Raw genomic sequence first — 15,312 nt, 5'->3', positions numbered from 1 at the left:
TCTGCCGCCATGTGCTGGAGTTTACCCCGGTGAACGAAAGGGTCGTTTCCCTGCGGCTTCGGCTCAGGGATAGGTCTCTCACTGTTGTTTGTGCCTACGGGCCGAACGGCAGTGCAGAGTACCCGGCCTTCTTGGTGTCCCTGGGAGGGGTGCTGGAAAGTGCTCCGACTGGGGACTCCGTCGTTCTACTGGGGGACTTCAACGCCCACGTGGGCAATGACAGTGACACCTGGAGGGGCGTGATTGGGAGGAACGGCCCCCCTGATCTGAACCCGAGTGGTGTTCAGTTATTGGACTTCTGTGCTAGTTACGGTTTGTCCATAACGAACACCATGTTCAGGCATAAGAGTGTCCATCAGTGCACATGGCACCAGGACACTCTAGGTCGTAGGTCAATGATCGACTTTGTGGTCGTTTCATCTGACCTGCGGCCGTATGTCTTGGACACTCGGGTGAAGAGAGGGGCGGAGCTGTCAACTGATCACCACCTGGTGGTGAGTTGGATCCGATGGCGGGGAAGGAAGCTGGACAGACTTTGTAGACCCAAGCGTACTGTAAGGGTCTGCTGGGAACGTTTGGCCGAGTCTCCTGTCAGAGAGATCTTCAACTCCTACCTCCGGCAGAACTTCGACCGGATCCCGAGGGAGGCTGGAGATATTGAGTCCGAATGGACCATGTTCTCCACCTCCATTGTCAAAGTGGCCGCTCGGAGCTGTGGCCGTAAGGTTTCCGGTGCCTGTCGAGGCGGCAATCCCCGAACCCGGTGGTGGACACCGGAAGTAAGGGATGCCGTCAAGCTGAAGAAGGAGTCCTATCGGGCCTGGTTGGCTTGTGGGACTCCTGAGGCAGCTGACACGTACCGGCAGGCTAAGCGGACTGCAGCCCGGGTGGTTGTGGAGGCAAAAACTCAGGCCTGGGAGGAGTTCGGTTTGGCCATGGAAAAGGACTATCGGCTGGCCTCGAAGGGATTCTGGCAAACCGTCCGGCGCCTCAGGAGGGGGAAGCAGTGCCCTACCAACGCTGTTTACAGTGGCGATGGGCGGCTGTTGACCTCAACTGGGGATGTCGTCGGACGGTGGAAGGAATACTTCGAGGATCTCCTCAATCCCGCCATTAAGTCTTCCATCGAGGAAGCAGAGGCTGGGGGCTCAGAGGAGGACTCGTCCATCACCCAAGCTGAAGTCACCGAGGTGGTCAAGAAACTCCTCGGTGGCAAGGCACCGGGGGTGGATGAGATCCGCCCTGAGTACCTCAAGTCTCTGGATGTTGTGGGGCTGTCTTGGCTGACACGCCTCTGCAGCATCGCGTGGCGGTCGGGGACAGTGCCTCTGGGATGGCAGACCGGGGTGGTGGTCCCTCTTTTTAAGAAGGGGGACCGGAGGGTGTGTTCCAACTACAGGGGGATCACACTTCTCAGCCTCCCCGGGAAAGTCTATGCCAGGGTACTGGAGAGGAGAATACGGCCGATAGTAGAACCTCGGATTCAGGAGGAACAGTCTGGTTTTCGTCCGGGTCGTGGTACACTGGACCAGCTCTATACCCTCTACAGGGTGCTGGAGGGTTCATGGGAGTTTGCCCAACCAGTCCACATGTGTTTTGTGGATTTGGAGAAGGCATTCGACTGTGTCCCTCGCGGCATCCTGTGGAGGGTGCTCTGGGAGTATGGGGTCCGGGGTCCTTTGCTAAGGGCTGTCCGGTCCCTGTACGACCGAAGCAGGAGTTTGGTCCGCATTGCCGGCAGTAAGTCAGACTTGTTCCCGGTGCATGTTGGACTCCGGCAGGGCTGCCCTTTGTCGCCGGTTCTGTTCATAATTTTTATGGACAGAATTTCTAGGCGCAGCCAGGGGCCGGAGGGTGTCAGGTTTGGGGACCACGCGGTTTCGTCTCTGCTCTTTGCGGATGACGTTGTCGTGTTGGCCCCTTCTAACCAGGACCTTCAGCATGCACTGGGACGGTTTGCAGCCGAGTGTGAAGCGGCTGGGATGGCCATGGTCCTCAGTCGGAAAAGGGTGGTTTGCCCACTTCAGGTTGGTGGAGAGTCCCTGCCTCAAGTGGAGGAGTTCAAGTATCTAGGGGTCTTGTTCACGAGTGAGGGGATGATGGAACGGGAGATTGACAGACGGATCGGTGCAGCTTCTGCAGTATTGCGGTCGATGTACCGGTCTGTTGTGGTGAAGAAAGAGCTAAGCCGTAAGGCGAAGCTCTTGATTTACCGGTCAATCTACGTTCCTACTCTCACCTATGGTCATGAGCTTTGGGTCATGACCGAAAGGACAAGATCCCGGATACAGGTGGCCGAAATGAGCTTTCTCCGCAGGGTGGCTGGGCTCTCCCTTAGAGATAGGGTGAGAAGCTCAGTCACTCGGGAGGAACTCGGAGTAGAGCCGCTGCTCCTCCACATCGAGAGGGGTCAGCTGAGGTGGCTCGGGCATCTGTTCCGGATGCCTCCTGAACGCCTTCCCGTGAAGGTGTTTCGGGCATGTCCAACCGGGAGGAGGCCCCGGGGAAGACCAAGGACACGCTGGCGGGACTATGTCTTCCGGCTGGCCTGGGAACGCCTCGGTGTACCCCCGGAAGAGCTAGATGAAGTGTCTAGGGAGAGGGAAGTCTGGACATCTCTGCTTAGACTGCTGCCCCCGCGACCCAGCCCTGGATAAAGCGGAAGAAGATGGATGGATGGATGGATGGATGAAAATGAATTTCCAGGTCCACTTTAGACATTCTACTAACTATAAGTAACTGTTAGGTTAGGGTTAAGGTTAGTAGAATAAGTTGACGTAGTTGCATCTATACTTGCAGTATAGTCAGTAGAATGTATGTTGGGCTATGTTGGAGGAACATGACAATAAAGAGTAGCAGATATTTAGCAGACAGTATACTAAGCAGACAGTTACAGAGACAGAGTTAGTTGACATGAAATTGCTAAGTTACTTGTAGTTAGTAAAATGTCTAAAAAGTGGACCATCAAAATAAAGTGTTACCGAATATCAAACTCATAAGAAAACAACTGTTTTATGAGATAGACATTTTTTATGAATGTGTACAATTTAGGGTTTTTTTACAAAAAACCCATCCATCCATCCATCTTCTTCCGCTTTATCCAGGGCCGGGTCGCGGGGGCAGCAGTCTAAGCAGAGATGCCCAGACTTCCCTTTTCAACAAAAAATGGGAAACTTTTTATTAGTTTTGGACGTTGGTTTACACAACAACAGAGTTTTGGAGGCCTGAAAACGTAAACTTTTGAAAACTTTTTAAAGTTATTGTCTTTGTGTAAAGTACAAAAACACAAATTTGTGAAACCTGTGAGGTCATGTGTATTACGTTTTAAGTCTATAGGTGCATAGTTTTTCTTTATAAAGAGACATCGCCAACTACTGGCCTGGCATGAGTATAGAGCTTTTTTACTCGTTTTCGCGGATCTGTGTGAATGGGGACAATTTTGACAACGTTGTCGTCTGTACGCGAAAAATGCAACATCACGTGTTTTAGTACATCACTTTCGTTTAAACATATCCTTAATTAGTACGAAAACTTATAATTTTAAAGTCCTCCTGCAGTCAATAATTTTATCCCTTAAAACCTATCTTTGATCACCAAAATGACATTTAAAAATAGATTTTTTCAGGCTTTAAAATAGCTTGAATGTTACACCCTTGCTTAATTTAGTATACGTGGAACCATGAATATGCAAATTAGCCCCGCCTCCACTCACTCCCACCAGCTCAGAGATCCACTCGCTCAACTTTTACTCAAGTTACTGTTGTAAACACTGCATAAAGGTATCGCTCTTTACAACATCTGACCATAACAGTAATTCATATGATTAGCCTTTCACTTGACTACGTTATCAAACAGCTAATAATGTGTCGCTAATGTTACACAAATCATGTTCCCATTCGCCATCTCAGAGTCAGATTCTAAAAATCAGCATCCTTAGAAATGCTTTGGACAACTTAGAATGTCAGTGGAGAAAGGCAAATAGTTAATCATAACATCGTAATATACATCATATACATAATTCACCTGCTATATTGCTAAATCTATTTTTTCCATATAAACAGAAAAATATAACCTAGCTTCTCTTGAGACTCGTCTGCTTCAGAGCGTTAATAGTTAATGATATGCTAAAGCCCGCCCATGCTGATGTGATTGGTTACAAGGTAGTTTGTGACGTCAAACACTGGTGATTTCAAACCGCATTTGAAATGTTTTTCTTTGGTTCACTGCCATTTTAAGCAGAAAATACTCAGCAATGATATTGACGAATTTGCACATGGTTTGTATGAAAGCATATTACACGACTTAAACACAACATAGACATAAACAACATAAAAAACTTGATTTTAAGAGAAATGCTAAGCATGAAGGTCCACCCATAAAACTCAGTGGACCATAAACTGAGATTGTGAAAACATGCAACCTAGAATATTTACGAACTGCCATGAGAGTGTGTTGGAATATCATTAGGACAATTGTTTCTACAAACAATAGACAATATGAATGAGATCAATTAACAGCCAGAAACATTTTGATGTATTTCGTGATATGCCATTTATTTCCACAACAGTTTACATTTATATGGTGTACAAATTAGTGTAGAGCAGAGGAAAGCCAATGTTTCCACAAAAACGTTGAGTTGAGTTTACTTCACCAGTAGAGTGTTCATTCTTAGCTTGTTCATTCTTGTGATGAGATTTCCCCTGATAATCGTCAATCAGAGTGTTTCACCATGCAAGAACACTAGAGTCAATCAAACACACTACTCTTGGCTAACATGAGAATGATGATTCTATGCTGAATTATTGTACTGGACTACATTACCCATAATCCCCCTACCTCTTATAGTAACAGCTGACTTTGCTGGTTGCCACCGAATTCATTTCTAAACAAAGTGTGATTGATTCTTATTCACCGTGAACCCACCCCCCATCAAAGAAAAAAATCCAAAAGAAAACATTGCATTGTATGAGACCCAACATCACAGAGTGAAATTCACATGAAAGAACCGAACAAAAACCAACGTGCACTTCTTCAAAACTGCAAAAGAAGGGGAGACTGAGGGGGTGCAGTACACAGGCAGATTGACACGTCTATACAGACAACGCTTACTTCATCTCATACTCTGATTATCTGCAGAATACGATGGGCCTCGTGTGGTCAAGATACAGGAGTTATATAGTGGAGCTAGCTGAACATCTACATACTGCCCAAACAAATGCGTTCTAATTTTGGTCATTGTGAAAAATCTGATTGTGACAATTTTGGCGAATGTTTTGGACATTTTGGAACATACACGAAATGACCAAAATGATGTGTAATATATGATCACCATTATTAGGGCGCTAGACAGCTTTCACTGCTTCCTATTGTGTTAATTGCATTCCATTGCACCCCTTTTTAATCGTTTTGCTGTTGAATAGCTATATGCGTTATTAGAAGGACCTCTTGCACATGGGCACCACATTTTTAAAGCTCATCATTAAAAACTTACATAAAAAGTTACCATGAAATCAAAACTGACAATTCGTATTTTTTTTATGGAATACTGCAGTGTTTATTATATTTATTATTAAATATTTTTTTTGGATTAATGTGCCCTCATAATCTCTGATGACGTGTTTACTGGCGCGAGGGCAGGACAACCTGTCACTCACATGAGATCACATTTTGAGAAGCTGTTTCAGACACAGCGTTCATTGCCAATTTCCTGCTTTGCTTCTCAAATTGTCGCAGAACGCGTTTTGTTGGAATGGCCCAAAATGTGATTGTTTGGCTGTATGATTGATTTTTTGCCTGTTATTATCTGTTGCGGCTAAAATAGCCACTTGTTAGGTTGGACCAAGCGGCAACCTCCCGCAGTTTCTGTGAAGAGAAGTGACTTAAACTGCAATTCATCGACTGGGCACTAGAGACAGGCTCCAGAAGGGAGCAGAATCTCATTGAGCCCCATGTTGAAATGCCCAACTTTACAGCAGAAAAAAACATGTTTACAGCCTGGTACAAATTGTCGTTTTGGTCTATACGGCTTGTTTTGCCCTTCATGACAACTGTGAGGGGGGTGATTTTTTTTTTAACTCATTCGTTTACATTATATAAAGCCTTAAAGTTCAGCATAATTAAGGGCGTGGCAACTTTGAGTGACAGGTGGATAGCCATTTATCTGCTGTTTGTTAGTCATCGCGTCACCTCAGCTCCACCAACTCTTTGCCCATTTTCTGTTATCGGGGAGTGACGCCCGATGACTCCAGCTCGACCCTACTTTACGCTTCAAAACAGATCTTCAGAATCCTATGGGTGACGTCACGGACACTAAGTCCATATTTTTTTACAGTCTATGGGTTGAACGTACTTTTGGTCATATAGGGCCAGATTTACTAACAGTTTGACCCAGCGCAAACCCTCTTTTGGCGTTAAAAACCAACTGTCAGGATTTACTAAAGACAAAGTGAAAAATTTGCGCTGAAAAGGCGTGGACGGGGTTATTTTTGCGGCAGACGCTGACCTTATTGCATATGCATTTGTAGGAGTTTCCCCTTTCAGGTGCAAAATTTATGGTAGGAGAGGATTTAAATAAATCATGCAAGGTTATTTACTATGGTTTGCGCTCGTCAAATACTGGTATTTGCGCCATTATTTGCGGCCCATGAAAGGTATGTCTAAAACCAGACGCTAATTGGTAGATTGCGTTGGTCATAATGTAAATGATCCGGCTGCGTAAGTGTTCTTTAGTTTGCGTGTCTTCAGCAGATCACGCACAGAACTTTCCACTCCCATCTGTGCTTTTTTGGCGCAAATTTGCCCTGTTTAGTAAATCTGGCCCTTAGTGTATTCTTGATTTGGGCAGAGCGTAAAGGTCCTACAAGGCCTTCCAAATGCTATGTCACCATGGCAGGCAGCATCCGAGCTGTACAATGTTTTGGATTAACATTTCTTGTTTAATTTGTTGTCCGAGACAGGGGAGAGAATGTCTAAGCATATGATACATCACAATACAACCAGTATATACCGATATAAAATAGAATAAATAAAATAAAAAATATCATTTCAGTTCAGTACAATTTTTCTTCTTAAATTGTCCCAGGACATGCAAGGCAATGTGTCTTTTTTTCCCTCTCTCAAATCTTCCTCGGAGCTAAAAGAATGCATAGATAGACACTTACAGTTCACATCTCCTCCCCTAGAGCTAGCTCTCCTAAAAAGGACCATAAAATAAATTCATATTCACAATCTCTACCATCATTCACTCTTCTTCTTTTCTTTGTTTTGTCAGTTGGTTTATCTACAACACATACATGAGTTTTTGTTTACAGTATGGCCAGAACAAATGAGATCACAAGACATGCCAAGGCAAGTACGACCAAAAAAAACATGACAAAATAAAAGTATCTGAAATTTGAAAAATAATATGATATGATGTTTGCTATATATAGATACTGTATGTACACACATAAGTGACTCGTCAAACCCCTTGTGAAAGAAAGGGTGAGTCTAGGAATACAGGTGGCACGCCAGAGCACAGCAAGACCACGTGGGTGCGTGCGGGTCAAAAAAACATTTGTGAACCGCAACCAGGACATGTAGAGCCACTAACGGCATCCAAACGTGATAAACTCAAATAGCTCTTTAGTTTTTTCACTAACTTGGATGTGCTGCAGATAGTTCCTATTATTTTTGACTTTCAGTCACTGGAGAGCCTCTTGAGGAAGTAAGCACTACGCTGGGGTTCAAAGCAGAAGTGAAACCAATTGAACTGTTTGGCTCTAAGCAAAGTTCTTCCCGCCTCCTGTATTTCGCTCCACGAGTAATTCAGTTCTCTTCTGCAACATTCTCTCTTTCAAAAGAAAAAAAAAAGGCAATTTCACTTTGGAAATATAAAAAGCACATTCATACTTTACATCTACACACTGAACTGAACAGGTCCTTCCACCTGTATTAATGCAGGGCAAGTCTATGGGATGTTTGATTCATCAACGTTGTTCATTTCACGTTCGCATCTTTTACAAGCCTCCTCATCAACTTCCGGTGAAGACAAGTGTGTCAGCAGAGCTTCTTGAAGAAAAAAAAAATCATTTGGTGGGTGAAAGCGTTTATGTTTTTTGACATTAATGCTGTGTTTCACTCGATTTCCAACTTCCTACTTGGAAAAGTGCAAAGGAACTTCACTTGAAGTCGAACTTCCAACTTGCGTAGAGTTGTGGATACTCTGCAATTTGGTTGCTAGAAGATTTCATTGTTGACACTGAACAAAAGCAATGCTAAGTTAGCATTGTCGTTTTAAGGTGCAGTCACATTCACTGTTTTAAGCCATTTCAATAGGAATCCGTGTGACTGGTATTTCTCCACTCAGATTTCGCATTGGGCTCATGCAAGTTAGTCATGCAAATCATTGCATTGACCAACGCAAAGCTGCTTGGTTTGAAAGTGACTTTAGTGTGAACTGTGCTTCATACATCACTACACTTTTTGACAATGGACATTTTTGCCAGCAAAATTTCACTAAAATATCACTAATGATTTATACATTGGAGCGCCTTGGTCAGAAGATATCAAGTAGGAATATTCAACATCCGACTTTGAGTGGAACAGAGTGCAACCCTTCACAGTCTTCTGAGTTTTATGACAGTACTTCCTCTATAATATAATATCCATCCTTCTTCTGTGTTAGTCAGGATAACAAAGAATGCAACAAAAAATTGCTTGTTTTGATGACACTTGTGAACATCCTTTAGCAAATGAAGCAGCATCGAGCTCTTCTACACACCCGCACACACATATGGACATGCAACAGCTATGAACTGTGACGATATGAAGAAGCTCTGGTGTGTGAAAGAGCCATATTTGTTCAAACTTTCTTCAGATTAAGTTCTCTCTTTCAGCAGGGTTTGTCCAGATGGAGCGGTGTTTACGAGATGGGCAGAGCCTGTTGGTAGTTATCATGCTGGAGAGGCGTGGCTTCCCATGCACATACACTCATGACTGACATACGGGTGACGGAAGAGAGAGGCTTGATCAGGTTTTTGTGTGTTTGTGTATTTTCTTGGGATCAGCTCATTTCATAATGACTTGTTTTTCTTTCAGACAGTTTTCGTCCTCGAGTTCCTCTTCATCTCGATCATGTAACTGGACAGGTATGTACAGGACATTCTGATAGTTATAAGCATGCAGAGCGTGACGGTGAGTATGCGTGCTTGTGTGTCAGATCACTGGGGGAGCTCAGTGACTGGTCTCTTCTGTTTGAGTGTGTCGATGAGGGACAGAACTCCACGTTTGACACTGGTGGAGACGCGGCGGGTGACTGAATCAGCAGGGGGCGCCTGTGAGCAGGCTTTCTGAGATGGAGGGCGTGCCACCAGACACTTCTGATACCTCAACTGCGGAGACGAAGAAAACAAGAAGAAAGAGTGAGTGGATGAATTAATGTGCTGAATGCAATGCATCAGGCTGGGCTGGAAAATTTCTTTTTTTAACCCTAATCTTGTTAAATTATGAAAAGTTTGGGTGGTAGTTTGGACACTACACCTGCAGTTGAGAGTCTATGGTGTTCACTAAGCGTAGGCGATTTATCAAATTTCTATTTTAACCATTTAACCCGATTTCGCTTCTCTTAGCCCAATTTTAATGATCTGAGCGAATGGCAATTAGGGCATGTCCGAATCCACTTTTGCTAGTTTAACGACGAAAAAAAAAACGGTCGGCGCGCCAGATGCATGGTCCAAAAAGGTGTTTTGGGCGTAACGTCCAATAAACCAATCAGTCTAATCTCCCATTCCTTTTAAAAGCCAGTTACGCTTACTCCATGGCGGATTCCCTATTTACATGGCAGAATTTGCAAGCGGAAAGACTGAACGCTTCTCCAGAGAGGAATCCTTTTATTTTTAACATTTAAAAATGTTTGTGTGCTGCTGCGCATCCCTGTGTGTGTAATAAGCAGAGTGTATGCGCGTTGTGCACCCACCTAGACTGGGTAAACCCAGCCTGATCTGCCGGCAATTTGATTTTGCCCTGCAACTCAGTCTGGAAACCTGTACATTCATTTCTACTACTTCTGTTACACTTTTCCGGGAACCAATCACAGACTGGCTTATCCACCTGGCGCGCTATTGGCGGGTTTAACACGATGACGGATATAGAAGCGATGGGTCGTTGCCCGTTGATCACGCCTCTTGTGGTCTGATTGGTTGAAGGACTTTCCAATTGCACACAGAGTCATTTAATTTATGCTCGTTTATCACGCCTCTTGTGCAGTAGAAAAAACATAGCAAACTCCCCAGACCAATGTTCAATCTTAAATTGAGCTTGGTCTGGTGATAGCCAGACAAGCACCCACCGATATGCACATCACATCGCGCTGTGTGGAATACAGACTGAACGGAACGGCTGTATGGCCAGATGATACGCAAACTAAGTTTCTCGGCTGGATAAAGCAAACCAGACAGTATAGTGTTGATGGATGAGGTTTGCAATCAAGGTAAAGACGATTGTTGTGACTTACAGGGGTCGTACAGAAAGCGTGCACAAATCCGTTATATTGATGCGCTGTTTGTGTATGTGCGTTCTCGATTCACTTTACGCACACATCACACATTTCACTTCATTTACGTTGTTTCCATACACATTCAGAATAATGCTTTTATTTGTCATGTGCATGTTGTTGTGTTTAATCATTCTGAATGGATCCGTGTACTGTAGTAGGTATATGCAGTCAGGTGCAGTCGGTTGGTTTAGGATTGTTTTTGGCATCTCCATGTGGTCCTGTTCGGTACTGCAACTTGACATGTTTAAAATGCAAACAAGATCTTTGCTGTTGCACTGAAAAGATTTACATTTAACTATGGATTCTGAAAAGTGTTTTTTCTCTAATTTGTTTTATATATAAATATAAATTGGTGAGCATGAGAGACTTAATTAAAACAAATTGTTTTATCTTACCAATCCTAAACTTTTCAATAGTAGTTTACACTCAATAAGAAATAAGAAAAAAATATTGATATATGATATTGTAGCTATATAGTACTGTTTATTGGGGAAATTTGTCCTTTTTGGACATCTATGTATTTAAAACTAAAGAGATGATTATAGATTTTAGATAGAATCCTACAGTCATCTCTCCTGTGGTTATGAATGATACCTTGGTACTGTAATAGATGAAAAGTTGACTTGTGGATGCTGTGTGTAAGAAAGTATGAATGTATTTTTCACAGAAGCTTTGTGGTTTTAATGTGGACAGTACTTTTATGAAAATGTTTTATTCTTGTTTTATTGAATCTGTTATTACTTTTTAATTTGTGTGCTGGTATGTGTCACAATCTTAAAAAACAGAAAAAGATCACAGGGGATTGTTATAGTGTGTGGTAAGATTGTTGGCACAACTTTGAATGGTTTGAATAATTTGTATAAAGCTAAGACTCTGAGGAAGGCTGAGTTAATTATGAAAGATTTCAGCCACCCCTTGCAGAAATGTTTTTAATTCACTTCCTTACACTCGTAAATATTAGCTGCCATTTTGTCTGGCTACTTTCTTTTTTTTTAATGATTATTCATGGTAATTTAAAATCAGGTATATTATTCACGGAAGTCATTTTTCTTTTGTGTGGTGTTTTGTTGATTGTATGGTTTACTGTTGGCTGTGAAACAAATTGCCCCTTGGGGATAATAAAGTTGACCTTACCTTACCTTACCTTGCCCAGCTCTGGTCTTGACATTGATTGGGTTTAGATATAAAGCTTCGCTATAGTGCCCATAGTAGTGAGTTTGCTGCAAGTTTTTAACGCATTTGACAAGGTGTAGAACCGTTATTCTGGTGTTATAACTCACCATGCACGCTGCTTGAACAGCCTCTGACACACTGCCAGCATTGGGATCACACCAAAAAACATGGCACTCAAAGTGCTGGTTCCCAGAGTCCATGATGAATGCGAATGAATGCACATTTTTTCCTACTCCCATGAAGGACAGGAAACGCACACGACACTCCACTAGGACCTCCTCTTCCTCCTAATATTGGTTATGACATACATGAGTCAACATTTCCAAGATAATAAGCACACCTGCGTTAGTTGTACTTTAGCAAAACTATTTTAGCAATGATGTTATTGGGTTTAACAAATGAAAAGATCTGTAATTGCCTTCTCTTTGATGACTGTGACCGTTGCATCGGCTACATTCAACATCACTGGGATCCAGTCGTCTCGGTTTGACGATGTCATCAAACTGTCTATTGCACCGTTGAGAATGTCCATGCCTGGAAAACAGGGACATCTGACCTTGTAATAGCATGTACAGTTCCAGGAAAAAAGTATGAGAGGCTTTATCTGAATTTCCACATTAATCAGTCGCAACAATAGACAAATGCAGTCTGCTTAAATAACAAACAATGATGCGTTCTCATGTCTTTATTAAACACACTAAGCAGGGTGAAAACTATTTCTTCAAAAGCTAACTGGAGTCAGGAGTCATCTAACCTGGAGACGAATCAATAAGACGAGATTGGAGGTCAGAGCCACCCTGACCTATAAAACAACACTCACAAAGTTTGCTATTCACAATGCGCATTGTCTGATGTGACCCGTCAAACAAAAGAGATCTCAGAACACCAAAGGTGAAGAATTGTTGACTTGCATAAAAATGGAAAGAGTTACAAAAGCATGACCTCGAAAGCGACGCACACCAGACATCTCAAAAGTGAACTGAAAAAGTTCTGTTAGTAAGAAAAGTGCCAAATGTCTGACAGTTGTGCATGGCTGATTGGTAGGAAGATCAACTACCTATTAAATAAGGATTTACATACTTTTTCCACACTGCACTGTAAATATTTACACTGTGTTTTCAATAAACACACGAAAAAGAGTGATTGTTTATTAGTTTAAGCAGACTGTGTTTATCTGCTGTTAAGGATTAGGCCAAATTGTATGACCAATTCATTTACATTTCTGCGTCCATAGCGACTTGCCTACATTGAAAGTATACATTTTATCAGTTCAAGCATTCCCTGGAAATCAAACCCATGACGGTATTGCTAGCGCCATGTTTGAGCTACAGGAATTTATCCTGAAATATATTACGTATTATGAAGAAAAGCATGAGAGCTATGAGTGCAAGACTACGAGTGAGAGTGATTGCTCACCTATAGGTCTGCCAACCGGCATCATGCCAACGTATAACACCTGGAATTTCTGCACCAGTTCAGTCTTTGGTGTGGGGAACTCTGCTAAGGGTAACACACAAATTACACATTAACACACACCTATTACTCAACATGCACATACACTACCATTCAAAAGTTTGTAATAATTACGTTTTTTGAAAGAAGAATTATGCTCACCAAAGCTGGTTACATTTTAAAATGTATTCAAATAGATTCTCACACCAAATGTAATAATATTTTATCATATTACTGTTTTTACTGTATTTTGCTAAATGTAGCCTTGGTGTGCATAAGAGACTTCTTTCAAAAACATCAGTAGTGTATAAGCACGTTGTGTTACCTTGTAGTGGGACATCGAGCCCAGCATGTGTCCTATCCTGTAGGGATCCTCCAGCCATAGCTTTGGCATTTTTGCGCTCTGCCATGATCTATTACACAGAAATCGAACTCATTAGACTTGCTGCCCTAAATCAGCAGCCTAAACAGAATGTGAAGCCTGTTTGTTCCTTCTCAGCTGTGTTCTATCCTTTTGCAGAGACTTGAGACTGTCAGTGGTTTTCTCTGCAATTTTGGTGTTAAACTGTTTGAATGGGCCATTGAGGATCATTTTGTGTTGGATGTTGTTTGTGTAGTCTGTAGTTCTCACCCTGGAGCAGATTTCGTGCAGACTGGTGGCGATGGCTTTGGCAGGGGTGTCACAGCGGAACACATGACATTTTAATATCCTGGTGTCCTTATCTCGTGCTACATATGCAAAATCCCTGTTTGCACACAATTAAAATCAAACAAGATTAAACTTATATGTAAACAGCCGTTTAAAGTCAACATAAAACACGTTTCACCACCCATTTAAATCACATAATCTGTCGTATTTCCAAACAGGGGTCACTTAATTTTATCCATAGGAAAATGATTGGGTCGCAAAAAAATTACTGTTGAGTTAATATTTTTACAAAATAATTAAATATATTTAAAAAATATATATTCATTGCAACTTAAAGGGATAGTTCACCAAAATATGAAAATTTTGTCATTTACTCACCCTAGTAGGAGAAAAAAGACTATGGTAATCAATGGTTGCTCTATCTGCTTGGTTACAAACTTTCTTCAAAATATCTTATGTTCAGCAGAACAAAGAAACTCATACAGGTTTGGAACAACTTGAGGATGAGTAAATAATGAGCATTTTTGGGCAAACTATCCCTTTAAGACCAAGTCCATTTTGACGTCATGCTGAAAAACAAACATTTTAATCAACAACCATATGAAATGAATCAATAAATAATGCAGATGAACAGACACTTGGTTATTAACAAAAAGAGTTGTGAATGTGAGTTTGTGTGTATATGCGTGTGTTTATGCATATGCTAAGAACTGCCCTCAAAGACTGATGGATGATGTGCCCTTTAGATTTAGACAATCAACTTAAAAACAGTTACTTAAAAGAAACATACACCCACATTTCTAGCAAACAAAAAAATATGGTTTAAAATATAACCGTGGAGAAAAAACACACACCTCATCTACTATATGCAGGTGCACGTGGATGTCTAAGATGAATGAGTGTCTCTATACTTACACCTCCAGCTGTATCACACACAGTAACATTCTTTAACGTTTCAGCTAAAAATAAACTATTATGGACAAAATGACCAGCAACAGACTACAGATGGGCAATGGGAAGAATACAAATAACAAAAGAGTAAATCAATTTACCTCTCTCTGAGTCCCGGAAAGCAGTCGAGTAAAAGATTTTAAAAAAACATTATGAGAAAATACACACAGTGATGCCCATTAATGAAACACAAGCTAAACCGATTTCTGCATAAAACATTCCCAAACCTTTCTAACAACTGTCACATTCAAAAATATCTATAATGAAGGATTTACACAGAAACACTGCTTTAGTTTCATGAATGAGTTCCAATGTGTTCAAGTATTTCAATGCATTCATTACAAATAGACCATCAAAATATTGCTAAGACGGGATGCACATCTTAGCAACTGCTAGAACTTGCTGAGGGAAGAATATATTCTCATTTCAAGAAAATATCCATTTCTAGCAGTTTTGTATTTTCCAAACCTCCGTAATAAGACAAGCATGTGTGTATGTATGCATGTATGAAAGAAAGAGAAAGAGAGAAACCAGCAGGTGTGACAAGAACATT

General features: G+C 41.9%; 1 protein-coding gene across 7 annotated transcripts in view; it reads right to left on the bottom strand.

Annotated features, from left to right (window-relative positions):
* Positions 1 to 5,539: 5,539 nt before the first annotated feature.
* The window catches only part of apbb2b (amyloid beta (A4) precursor protein-binding, family B, member 2b), a 71,111-nt gene continuing 61,338 nt past the window's right edge, over positions 5,540 to 15,312 (bottom strand). For 4 of the 7 annotated variants that reach the window (XM_079813369.1, XM_079813368.1, XM_079813373.1 and 1 more), the window contains 6 exons: positions 13,791 to 13,905; positions 13,485 to 13,572; positions 13,124 to 13,207; positions 12,126 to 12,241; positions 11,815 to 11,994; positions 5,540 to 9,371 (listed from right to left, as the gene is read on the bottom strand). In XM_079813369.1, coding sequence (XP_079669495.1) covers positions 9,201 to 9,371; positions 11,815 to 11,994; positions 12,126 to 12,241; positions 13,124 to 13,207; positions 13,485 to 13,572; positions 13,791 to 13,905 — 754 coding nt within the window. In that variant the 3' untranslated portion in view covers positions 5,540 to 9,200. The remainder of the gene's footprint in view (positions 9,372 to 11,814; positions 11,995 to 12,125; positions 12,242 to 13,123; positions 13,208 to 13,484; positions 13,573 to 13,790; positions 13,906 to 15,312) is intronic. The other 3 variants (XM_079813370.1, XM_079813371.1, XM_079813374.1) reach the window with 1 other exon arrangement.

The sequence above is a fragment of the Gobio gobio genome (genome assembly GCF_949357685.1).
Source record: "Gobio gobio genome assembly, chromosome: 3".
NCBI lineage: Eukaryota > Metazoa > Chordata > Actinopteri > Cypriniformes > Gobionidae > Gobio > Gobio gobio.
Note: the sequence above shows the minus strand (reverse complement) of the source record. Positions and strands in the feature narration are given on the sequence as shown.